The sequence below is a fragment of the Topomyia yanbarensis genome, chromosome 2 (genome assembly GCF_030247195.1).
Source record: "Topomyia yanbarensis strain Yona2022 chromosome 2, ASM3024719v1, whole genome shotgun sequence".
In the NCBI taxonomy this organism is placed as follows: domain Eukaryota; kingdom Metazoa; phylum Arthropoda; class Insecta; order Diptera; family Culicidae; genus Topomyia; species Topomyia yanbarensis.
Window position 1 is genome coordinate 469,410,964 of NC_080671.1, and position 12,522 is coordinate 469,423,485.

The window sequence follows — 12,522 nt, forward strand, 5'->3', positions numbered from 1 at the left end:
CCGGCATATAAGTTTTGGTTATGCCATTAGAAGCCGGACAAAAAGGAAAGGCTCATACACGGCACGAGAACAAGCGAGAAAGCGATAGTAGTGCATATTAGCGAAAGCGTTACGTACATTTTGAACCTTAATAATAGCCTTCCACTAAACGGGTTGCTAATCTTGTTTCATAAATCGGAAGGAAAACGTTCAACGCTTGCTACCGATACGTTGTTTGCTATATAAAATTCGTTTAAATAGTTCAAAAACTACTTTAAATGAGAATCAACATTAATGACAAAACTAATGAATAGGGGTGTCGCAGCTTTTCTCAAAGCGTGTAAGACGCAGTGCATAACGGACGTGCGTGCTAGGTGTTGGGTCGTCCATTGAAAAACTGCATCGGACGACCAATCAAATCGGTTACCACCGGAGAGAAGAAGAAAAACGTAGGTGGAGGTGGTGGCGGTGAGAAGACCGAAAAACCAAAAGCTAAGAAACGCAGTCACTGAAAAGGCGGTAGCAACTGTCACTAAAAATGCCACCAAAACATCGAAGGCTGCAGCGCACAAGCCGAAGACTCCTAAGCCAAAGAAGGCCGCCAAACCTACCAAGAAAGCTGCCCGAAGAAGATAAGTAAATTCACGCGTCTCCAATGTTGCCAACAGTCCTTTTCAGGACTAACAAAATAATTGTAAAGAATTAGTGGTGCTTATTTTCCGTTAGCGCTGTTAATTGTAGATGGATTTGTGTCATAGTTATATGCAAACCGTCCTTAGGATGAATATATAATGGAAAAAGAATTTTATTAGGAAGTTCCATTTATTAATTTGTATAATTAAAAATAATTATCTTATAAGAAAATATTTTCCAAATTAATTTACCAACCCGAAGGTTTTTGCAAATCCTTCCAAGAAAATCAGTGAATGTGGCAACTCTGCCATTAAGTGACAGCTACACCAAAACGAATGATGAAAATATTTTCATTTATCACACAAAATCCATCTGCACCGAAAAGTTAATAAAAGCGATCGCCTTGATGCAAAGGGTGCTCATTCGGTATGAACTGCGAAAGGGGAATGTTCGTATGTGTGTACGCAGTAGAAACAAACCGTCGGCAAGGTTTGAATCGTTTCAAAAGATTCTCGTCTTGTACCACCACAGTTATCTACAAACCGTTCTTATTAGGACGAATGCATAATGGAAAAAGATGGGTGGGTAATGTCTAGGAAATAACCGGAGTGTCGTGACTTGTAATTCAAATCGAATGATACTCAATGAAATATGTGGGAATGTTTCAAGTTATTCTTTATAATAATTATGGTGGATCGGAAAATAACCATTGTTGTTGGCGTTTGCGTTGATAGGGGATGCGCTGGATTCTAAGCTCGTTAAGACATTCATTTTAGAAATGAACAAATTTAACATTTTCTTGTTTTGGAATATCAATGTTAAAATCTCTCGAAACAACCATCGGAATCTTTTTCCTAGCGTACAGAAATGAATCACGCTTAGCGAAAAACTAGGGGCGGGTAATGTCCGGGACATATGTACTGACATAATAAATTTTACGCATTAAGTTCGATTCACCGGGCTCAGCGAAATTTTCCTGGGGATCCCGTTCGTTAATCTATTCAGTACAACAATTTTATTACCGAGTTCTCCGCATTGAATACAGGTCAATAAGCATCTGTCAATACTCACTAAGAGTTAGTATTTTGCGGTAAATTTATGTCGATAAAAGCTAGGGAATGCACGTTTTAGTCAAGATCTTTTAAGGTTATACAGAAAACTTTCACACAAAATAATTGTCCTACGTCAACACCCCGGTCATGTTCCGGACATTACATACCCCTAATTTTTCTCATTTCTTTCAAAGTTTCAATTTTAAACGCAAATATCATTTCATATAATGATTTCAACAAGCAGACAATGTACTTGTATGACAGGTGGAAGTGTTTTGAAGCGGTTTTAGTGGAGGTAACAGCATAAAATCGTATATTGGACATTTTATAATGATTCTCCTTAACCCCGCAAAACCACGGGGTTGGCAGCAGAGGGTTAAGTTGTTTGGAAGAGATGACAGTTATTATATGATAACTAAAAATATAAAATTGTTCTATAAATTGCAAAGTTATTGCCGTGTTAACCTGAAAATTTGTCATTTAATTCATATAGCAACAATCATTGAAATTATGTTAATTTATGCTTTGCAAGGTTTGAAATAACTTCGAAGTGTGGTCACGACACCCCTGTTATGTCATATACATTACCAACCCATCTTTTTTTCTTTGAAATGTTATTTATTAATGAGGAAGCGAAACAAGATTTTTTCTAATATCATTCTTCTATACAATGAACTCAAAAATACACCAATCGGATGTGCGTTTCTGGAAATATTAACGTTTAAATATTGAAGGTTTTCAATATTCGATCATATTGAATTGAACAGAAATTGGCGACCTTGCATACTTCAAGACCATGTAAAAATTTTCATTCGATTATCACAAAACTTGGAGAAAAGATTATTGAAACCATAAGAAATATTAAATAAATTGAAACCATAAGAAATATTAAATAAATAAATGTTTATCAAAAATATTTGATTTTTGGGGTTTTGTCACACGCCGTGCCACTGTGCCTCGAGCCAAATAATTGAAGCGAGTTGCTTCTCGTCGGCCCAACTTAAAATATTTCATGTCATCCGCTCCATTGAGGATTGCAGATTTCTTCAACTTGGCTTGGCTTCAATTAAACTTAGACACGCTTTGGTAAACAGCAGTTAGATCTATTAGTTAACCACTGTCGCTGTCTATAAAATGTGAGTTGGAATTTTGTTATTATTAAAAATGTATCATTTAGTAGACTTTATATATACGTCTGCCCAAGTCGGTCATAATAAACAAGACGTCTATTGAATTATTTAACAATAAAAAACCTGCCTCGACAAAAAATTCGTACACAAAGCGATTTTGAAAGGAGCCGTTATTTCTATTCCCACAGCGAGGAAGGAACATGAACAAACCTCAAGGCGATATGCGCACTTAGAATCAATATTATATCGATTGATTTCGAAGGTGGCAAAACTTGTCGAGGTGGAATGTTCAATGGAAGAGAATATGTGGCTTTTTCCGAAGTTGAATGTCGACTCTGACCAGTTTCAGCACATCAGGAATGTTGTATTGCTCACAATTAAGATGTTCTAAAAAAATCTAAACGGGACAATGTTACTGCTAATGTTATTTCAACTCTCGTAGTTTCAAAACTAAAAACTAGTTATCTTAACATTCAAGTTCATTGTTTCCATTATTGGACCTAACATCGCGATCAAAATGGCTATCATATGCCAATCAGAAGAATTCAAAATATGAGGGTATGCTTTGCAACTTCCTTTTTGACGCCATTCTTTTTTAAGAACGTCTGTTTTCGCTTACACGAATTTTTAAACGCGTCCGTTCGCAAATGAATTATTTTCCAAAAGAACGAAAATATTTCCAAAGCCTACTTTTACAGGTGAGTTTTTCCGTTCTTCCCGTTTTACCCACGCGCTCTCTCTCTCCTAGAGTTTCTCTCACTTTTATTCTGTTCGCACGCTCTCATGTAACACTCACATCCATGGCAGCCGTCGTATCACGAAATACCGTAGTATCACATTTGGTATCTTACCTTGCTTCTTAGGGTTGTTTATCGATTGAGCAGAATTGTTCACCTTTGCCTTCACTCATCCAAGACCGAGTCAATTTTAGGAGACTTGTACAGCGGTAGTCTTATTACAATTTTCGTCCAGCTCTTTTTCAGTAATTTTACTTCTCCTTAATTACATCTATATATCCGCTACAAAACCCTATTTATCATGCTCGGTCGAATGAAGTACTTGACTATTATTTCTTGGCAAATGCATTCCCAATTTCAGTTAGTTCAGTTCGAAGCAACGCCAGGGAAACGCTGTCTAGCAAGTATTTCGTACCCAACATCAGCTGGACCGAACCTGTTTATCACGGTTAAACAGCAATAAATAATACCTTTTACAAATATGTCAACGACTAGTATCCCGAGCAAATATTCATGGGTTCAAACACCACATAGCCCCTTGAAAAGAACTTGAACATGGTCCGTACCAAAATTCACAACCATCAAGACACCGTAAAATGGTCTCAATAACCCATAAATACACCAACATATGGTGTTTTATATGGGATTTACCGGACCATGGTGATGGTGTTTTCATGGGTTGAACCCATTTCAAACACCCATGACAAACCCCATGAGCATGGGGGTATTATGGGCTTTTCGTTTGCTCGGGATACGAGACAGGTGAAACCGCTTACCCTATATTCTCTTTTTGGGGTGAAGTAACCAAAAAACGGGGTCCAAAGCGCTGGACCGAGGCGAGATGTTGGGTACGCGCAAAATATATGTGATTTGACAACCACAGCCTGACCAAAGCTCCGAAGAACTCCGAAAAATAACAAAAAAAAACCAATAAAAAAAGAACAAAGAATTTGTCAGCATTGTGAGAATTAGAATGTTTGATAATTTACTTTACCTAATCTCCTAAAATATCAAAGTTCGCCGATATACGACGTTTGACAACTATAATCTCGATGTTAAAATGTCCAGATTGAACATGTGCAAACCGGCCAATTAAAAATACCTAATAAATAGGAAATTTGGCGCTTTGTTTAGGAAAGCCACCAAAACTCATGATACAAAAGATTTTTTTTTACTGGTCAAGCCATCGTTCAAATGGTGCACGGTAAACTCGCCATACTTCAGCATTCCCCTTGCCTAAAGCACTCTTCATTCTCAAACAACGTCATGCAACTATGAAGGTCAGATTACCACATGTTATTTCTGTCAGGTTTCTGTTATATTAGGCAACTGTTATTCAGAGAATCGTCACACAATGTTTCTTTATTTCTAACTTTCAAAAATCCTTTTATCCTTCCAATGGCTTCTACAATGTCTCATTTTAGAATTCTTAGATTGACACACGATTCTTCACGATTAGGGTGTCCGGGGTTTTCGGTTTCGGAATCTATAACTATGTATTTTCTTCATTTATTTTGATGGTCTGTTGGTCTGCTTGGGTCAAATTTGGAAGTCTTAGAGTGGCATGGTGAACCATGGTAATATAAATTTATTTCAATAGTGCCCAGGAGCACCGAGTGGTCTTGAGACGGCCCCGCCACAGCTTTGAGTAACTCTTTTCTTATCTGGTGATCTGGAACTCCCGCATTAAACCGATCTTTTCATTACTTCCTTTTGTTCCTTCACTGAAAAACCACAGCCACACCACTGTCGCTTTCTTCTTAAGGACATTATACATGCGAGCCACAATATAGCTTCTACGCCGCACACACCCCTCTCCCCTGCCTAACCATGTATCTGACATGAGCAAATATAAAAATACGTTTTTCAATGCACTAACCTTGCCGGTGTACCACGAAGCTGCTACTTGAGGAAGCTAGAACATTTTCCTATACAATCAACCCGAGTTTTAGACGGGATTCCATCTATTGCTCTTATTTTGTGCGAAAATATCACCCCTCTTCACTTGGGGTTTCTTTTCAAAACGCTTTTATTTTTCTTCTTCCCGTTTTCAGAACACTTTTTCAAATGCACTTTAATCACACACTAATGAAAAAACACCCGCGAAACTTTAATCGTTTACTATGACTATGACCGAAGGAAAATGTCCGAAAACTCTTATTTGTGCGTTTGAATTTTCACTTCGAATTCCATTTTTTCTCAATGTAAACAAGCGCGTCGGTGCCTAGCAACAAGGCTTCCACATATCTTCACCTTAAGTCGTTTCACGAACTCTTCTATGCTTTCTTCATCGTTTTGGCACATTGTATTAAACTCTGCTCTTTTCATACGTTTGTCTCGCTGTGGAGTCAGATGCTCCTCGATTCACCTCAAAATCGCATCCGATGTCGCACGATCTGCTTCAATCAATTGCAGTGGCGGCGCTAAGGGGGGGGGGGGGGCGAATGGGGCAACCGCCCCGAGCGGCAAAATCAGGGGGCGGCATTTCCTACTCAATAAATTTCTTTAGTGTTTTTAGTAATTGTTCAAGTTTCATTAATCACGATAAAAATCAATTTATTTCATTTTGGCAACTATTGACGATTAAAAAGGTTGGGGATCGGGATGATGAATGCGATAGAACAAAACTATATACTTATTGCAGGGTAGTAGTGGGAGTATGCAGACTAATTTGTTGGGATTAAACCAGGGAGCATTATCATATACAGGTGGCTTGGTCCATGACTAAGAATCTCTCATTCTACACGAATAATCAAATTTCAATTGTTACGGAATTATTGAACTTTTCTGTGAACTATTTGTTTTTCTTTTAATGCCTCTAACTCATAAAGAATACATTGTATTTTCATTTTTTTTAATTCCATTGGAGAGGTGTTTTCTTTCCTATTAAATTGCGGGTACGGTACCAGCATAGTAGACAAAAAAACCGGTCTAATAAGTGTTCTATAGAAGTTTAGCTTCGTGCGGTAGCGAACGTTGTTCGACCGAAGATTTTTTTGAGTAAGTAGACCCGGCGATTAGCGAGGGGTAAACTACCCATGATCGCATATTTGTCCCGTTTTCTATGGGATTTCCTATCTTTATGGGACTGGTATGCGATCATGGGCAGTAAACAAACCTGCAATTTCTTTTTGTTCAGTGATTTCTAGACGGGAGGTTATGCGAAAGCTTAAAAACGATAAGGTCGTTGGGAAGGGCAGAATCCCGGCTGAACTTCTAAAAATTAGGAGTGACTGGCTGTGCGAAGCAATCCACTGCGTGATTGGGATGATATGCGTGGAAGAAAAAAATGCTTTCGTATTGGTTGAATGGCCTCATATGCTCAATCTTGGAGAAGGGTTGTAAACTTCCGAGGCATAATGATCCTCAATGCTGCCTATAAGGTAGTTTCTCGTGTTCTGTTTGGACTGCGCCCGTTGGCTGAATGCTTTGTCGACGAATATCAAAGCGGGTTTCGAGAAGGATAGTAGACGACGGACAAAATGTTTACCCAGCGACAAATTCTGGATATATTCCGGGAAAACAATTTGCGGACTCACCATCTGTGTATTCAAGGCGGCATATGACACAGTAAAACAAAACGAACTGTGGCAGATAATGCTTGAGCGTGGTATCCCGACAAAACTGATTAAGCTGATTCGTATGATGCTGGATAGGATAAAATCAAGCGTTACAAAGATCTGATGTGCATAGGAACGGAACCGTCATCACGAGATCTCACATGCTTCTTGACTTCGCGAACGATTTCGAAATCATTGGTATTGATCGCAGAGCATTGCAAGAAATATTGTTACCTTTTAAAAGGGCAGCTGTAAGAATCGGACTGACAATAAACTCTGACAAGACAAGGTACATGGTAGCTGGTAGAGAACGTAGTAGTCATTTTGGTTTCGAGGTGGAAATCGGTGGGGTGCGGTACAACGAATTCATATACATATCTTCAAATACTTACCTTACCGTTCAGGCCTTGTTGTCTCTTGCTGTATGCAGAAGCCGTCTCCACTTCACTCGGTCCATTGCTGCTTGTCGCCAGCCTCACAGTCTTCGAAGGGTCCGCAGGTCGTCCTCTATCTGGTCGATCCACCGTGCTCGCTGTGCGCCCCGTTTTCTTGTTCTTGTAGCGTCGCCTTCAAGAACTATCTTCACCGGATCGTCGTCCGACATTCTTACGATGTGTTCAGCCCACCGAAAACGTCCTATTTTTGCGGTATGCGCGACGGATGGTTCTTCCAGCAGCTGATGCAACTCATGGTTCATTCGCCTGCGTTACGTTCCGTCTTCCATCTGTACGCCACCATAGATGGTACGCAATACATTTCGTTCGAAAACTCCAAGGGCGCGTGGGTCCCCCACGAGCATAGTCCAGGTCTCGTGGCCGTAGAGAACCACCGGTCTAATCAGCGTCTTGTAGATTTGGTCGACCGGAGTGTCCTCCGGAGTCCAAAGTAGGCACGATTTCCCGCCAAGATCTATCTCTGAATTTCTCTGCTGGTATCATTGTCGGTGGTTACCAGTTAAAGCCCAAATACACGAATTCGTCGACCATCACGTCGACCGTCAACCAAATTCGGGATGGGAGGTTCACAGTGTCGTCTCTAGAGCCTCTTCCTCTCATGTATTTTGTCTTCGAAACGTTGATGGCAAGTCCAATCCTGCTGGTTTCAGCTTTCAGTTTGATGTACGTTTCCGACATCGCCTCAAATTTCCGTACCATTATGTCAATGTCGTTGGGGAAGCCAAGAAGCTGGACGCACTTCCTGAATATCGTGCCACTCGTGTCTATCCCCGCTCTCCTTATTACACCTTCTAACGCAATGTTGAACAGCAGATACGATAGACCATCACCTTGCCTTAACCCTCTTCGAGATTCAAAGAGACTCGAGAGTGTCCCTGATACTCGAACAACGCACCTCACCCGATCCATCGTCGTTTTGACTAATCCTGTTAGCTTATCCGGAAAACCGTACTCGTGCATTATCTGCCATAGCTCATCTCGATCGATGGTGTTATACACCGATTTGAAATCAATGAACAAATGATGTGTGGGGACGTTGTATTCGCGGCACTTCTGCAGAACCTGCCGAATTGCGAATATTTGGTCCGTGGTGGCACGGGAACCCATGAATCCCACTTGAGAGTGCACCACGAACTCCCTTGCGAATTGTGACAATCGGCGGCAAAGAATTTGGGGCAGGACCTTGTAGGCGGCGCTAAGTAGTGTGATCGCGCGGCAGTTGCAGCAATCCAACTTGTCACCCTTTTTGCAGATGGGGCAAACAACACCCTGCATCCACTCCTCCGGAAGAATCTCCTCCTCCCAAATATTGGCGATTACCCAGTGCAGCGCTCTAGCCAGTGTTTCACCACCGTATTTTAATAGCTCGCTGGGTAGTTGATCTATACCGGCAGGTTTGTTGTTTTTCAGCCGACCGATCTCCTCTTTGACTTCTTGGAGATGAAGAGCCGGCATCCTATCGTCTTGTACGCATTCTCCAAGATCCGTTGCCATACCGCCTTCGTCCTCTGCTGCTTCTTCAAATACTAGTTACATATGATAACGATTTTAGCCACAAAGGAAAAAAGCACGTTGGTTTGCGTAGTCAGCTAAAAACCAATAGCCTAAGAATGCGCGCAAAACTTGATTTATTCAAATCACTGATACTCCCTGTTGCTCTATACAACCATGAAGCTTGGATGTTGAAGGAAGAAGGTTATCGATTACTCGGTTTGTGAAGAAGAATTTTGCGACTACATACGGGGAACGTGCCATTTAAGCCAGTATATTCTGATCCTTGATACCGTTTACGTTTCAGCTTACTTCCCTATTCAATTTCAGCCATCCTCAGAATTATTCACTCACGCGTCTTGCCGTCGCTGGGGGGAAATCGAAACGTATACGGTAAACTGTGGTTTTGATTATTTATCACCGAAAAATATCAACTGAAAAACGGCAACAAACTCAATTTTTCAACAATCATAGACAAGAAGGGTAAAACTTGTGCATGAAGCCAAAGTAAGAAAGATACGATTTAAAAATTTAATAATATATAAACAAGTGATGGCTTCACAATGAATATTAATAACAAAATATTGACAATGAAATGTGAAGAAGTGTGAAGATTTTTATGCAGACATTTTCTAATACTTTTATCATATTTGTTTCATATGAATAGGTGGAAAATAATCGAACTCTTAAAAATTGATTATTGAAAAGGCGGCAAATTTAATTTTTGGCCCCGAGCGGCAAAACACCTCGCGCCGCCACTGATCAGTTGTAGTTCCTCTACTAGAATCACGCCTTCTACACCCATAACCCCCATCAATGTTGCTGTTTGTTGATTAGCCAGTTTCTTCGTTACTTCCGTAGCAAGCGCGTAGTAAGTCCACTGTAGCTTGCGTATTTTTATCGCCTCAGCAAAATCAACCGACGAATTTTAAAACTTTCATAAATGATCCTCACAAAGTTGAATTCACTCAAGTAGGCTGTTCAGAAACAGCCATATAATAATCTGGAATGAAGCAAAAAATAAAATGAAATAAAATATCTTACTTGCCCCGAATATAGATCCTTCAGCTACATCTGAAACATTGACAACACTCGATGTGTAGCTATCTGTCAACTTTTTCGATCCAAATTAGCGCCGCTAACTTGGATTTCGGTTTATTTGCAAATCTTTGCATAAAATGAGTAATATGGCGCCAAACTCAACTCGGTATAAAGAACAATAAAAAATTTAATTTAGAAGGTGATGTTAGAAATTTTTGTATTTGAAATTTTGTCCTTATTTTCCCATTAACTAGCTACGAAATTATTTGGGACCCAATGAAACAAAATTAGATGTAGGTACATTACCTCCATGCATTACCCAATCTCCCACTTTTTCTCCCTTTTCCTTAAACGCCTAACACCCACCCTCGCGCTTAGAACAATAGAAAGTGAACCCGCTTCACTAGCAGCTACACCAAACTGTGGGGTGGAAGTCTCTCTTTCGTCACAAATCCAAGTCAATCCATCCTGAATTCTTCGCTGTCTCGTGACGGTTATACCCACACCGATTTGAGTTGTTTGCAAGATATAATCGTTTGTTGTTTTACTCGGCCGAATTCCCTTAGCACTTTACTGCTCCCCTTCCCAGTGCCATCAAACCAGAAAGTGCCGTTGCCATCCTAGATAAAAAATGAATATTTAAATCAGATTACCGCCCTGAGAACAATGTTTCCTGTTGTAGAAGAAAATTTGATTTTTTAACTGCCAGAAGCTGATTTTTTTCTTTCCATTTGAGCAAATGCCAGGTGTCATTCGCATTCGCGGTCGAATGAAAAAAAAAAACACGGATGTCCTCGGGCGAAATGAGTGGAAAAGTTTTGAAGGAATCCTTTTTTCGTTTGAAGTGCTGACTCCTTGGAGATTCCAACTTAATGTGTGTTGTTTTAATATTTCCCATTTTTTTTCTTCCCGTTTCTAGAATCCTTGGCTCAAGAGCTGGAACTCGAGCGCAAAGTACGACAACAGGCCGCCGAAGGCGAAGTCAAAGGGCCTCTCCAGGACCGATCCAATTACTACAAAAACTCCGTACTGTACACCAGTGCCACTTAGTTCCAGCAATTATGGTTAATCTTTTCATCGCTCTCAACAGTAGTAGCTCTTGTTCTACTTTTTCTTCTCCCTTCGCTGCTGGTGGTGAGCTGGCAGTCGCTGCTATTTCCAGTCCTGCTACCACTACTACTACTACTACTACTACTGGTGCTACCACCTACCAACTCTCAGTCATTCGGTAGTGCGGACTGGTTAATCGAATGTGCAATTATACTAAGGGCAAAGCAACGTCCGAGCGATTTGATATCACACCATGGAGAAAAAAAAGAGAACGAGAAAATGATACACCGGACAAATTGGATCACGTGCAGCAAATCATTTCCGGAGAACTTTGCCCGTACTATTCACAAACACAACTCACACCCAGCTTGGATTTATACTTTTGATCATAGAAGAAGACGAATAATACGAACACAGTTTACGAAAGTGAAAATGAACTGAAACTAAGATTTTAATGATAGAAAAAAAAACTGTATTTATCTAACGCTAACCAAACATAATGATTATTGAAAACAAAAAGATAAACAAAAAAAAACATAAATTGCAGAAAATAATCAAAGCTGAGAAACAAAATCAGTCGACGGAAAAGCCCATTGAAAATAGATCTCAAATACAAACACACACACGTATAATGCAAAACCAATAACTTTCAAAATAATGACTCTCATCACACACAAACACAAACGGATCAACGGAATGTAATTTATTTGTGGTCGCTCGATGTTAAGTAGATAAAATTGTGAAGCAGCTGAAATAATGATGGTAAAAACCCACATTAAAAGTATTTTTAGTAAAACTGTAACTTAGCACAAATGTTTATTTAACGAAAGTAAAAAAATACACACCCTTTGGTCTCCTTATGTTGTCGAATCGTTGTACAGTTTCTGTGAATGGAACCCACGCTGTTTGTAAAATAGGAAGCCCACGCAAAAAAAATAAGAAAAGAAAACAGAGTGGATGTTTCAAACATTTTTAATCAGCCATATTTTTATTAAATTATTTGTAAAAGTTAAACTTTCTTCGTTAACAACAAATCAATCTTTCGAACGAGACCGTACTGTAATAAGTAGTTGATAAAAGTCGTATTACTGAATGATAAACATATTTAAATCAGCGTAGAAATGTGAATATATTCATAGTTTCGTGGTTTTTTGAAAGCAAAAAAAAAGGTGAATTAGACACGTAAGTTGTAAGCACAGATTACTGAACGCAGCAAACACACATGAAAAAGTACCTAGTATTTTTTCCGGGTTGATTTCTTCCAGATTAACATCCATATGTTTACGATCGAGTATTAGACAGCAAACCAGTGATAGTGATTGTTAGCATAAACTCACCTCGGGAAGTAAACTTATTTTTACGCGCAACTTTATACGATTATTTCCACTCTCCTA

At 39.6% G+C, this 12,522-nt stretch overlaps 1 protein-coding gene across 7 annotated transcripts in view; it reads left to right on the plus strand.

Annotated features, from left to right (window-relative positions):
- The window catches only part of LOC131686181 (dachshund homolog 2), a 189,258-nt gene extending 177,513 nt beyond the window's left edge, over positions 1-11,745 (plus strand). For all 7 annotated transcript variants that reach the window (XM_058970399.1, XM_058970401.1, XM_058970400.1 and 4 more), the window contains one exon: positions 10,998-11,745. In XM_058970399.1, the coding sequence (XP_058826382.1) occupies positions 10,998-11,128 (131 nt within the window). In that variant the 3' untranslated portion in view covers positions 11,129-11,745. The remainder of the gene's footprint in view (positions 1-10,997) is intronic.
- Positions 11,746-12,522: the final 777 nt, after the last annotated feature.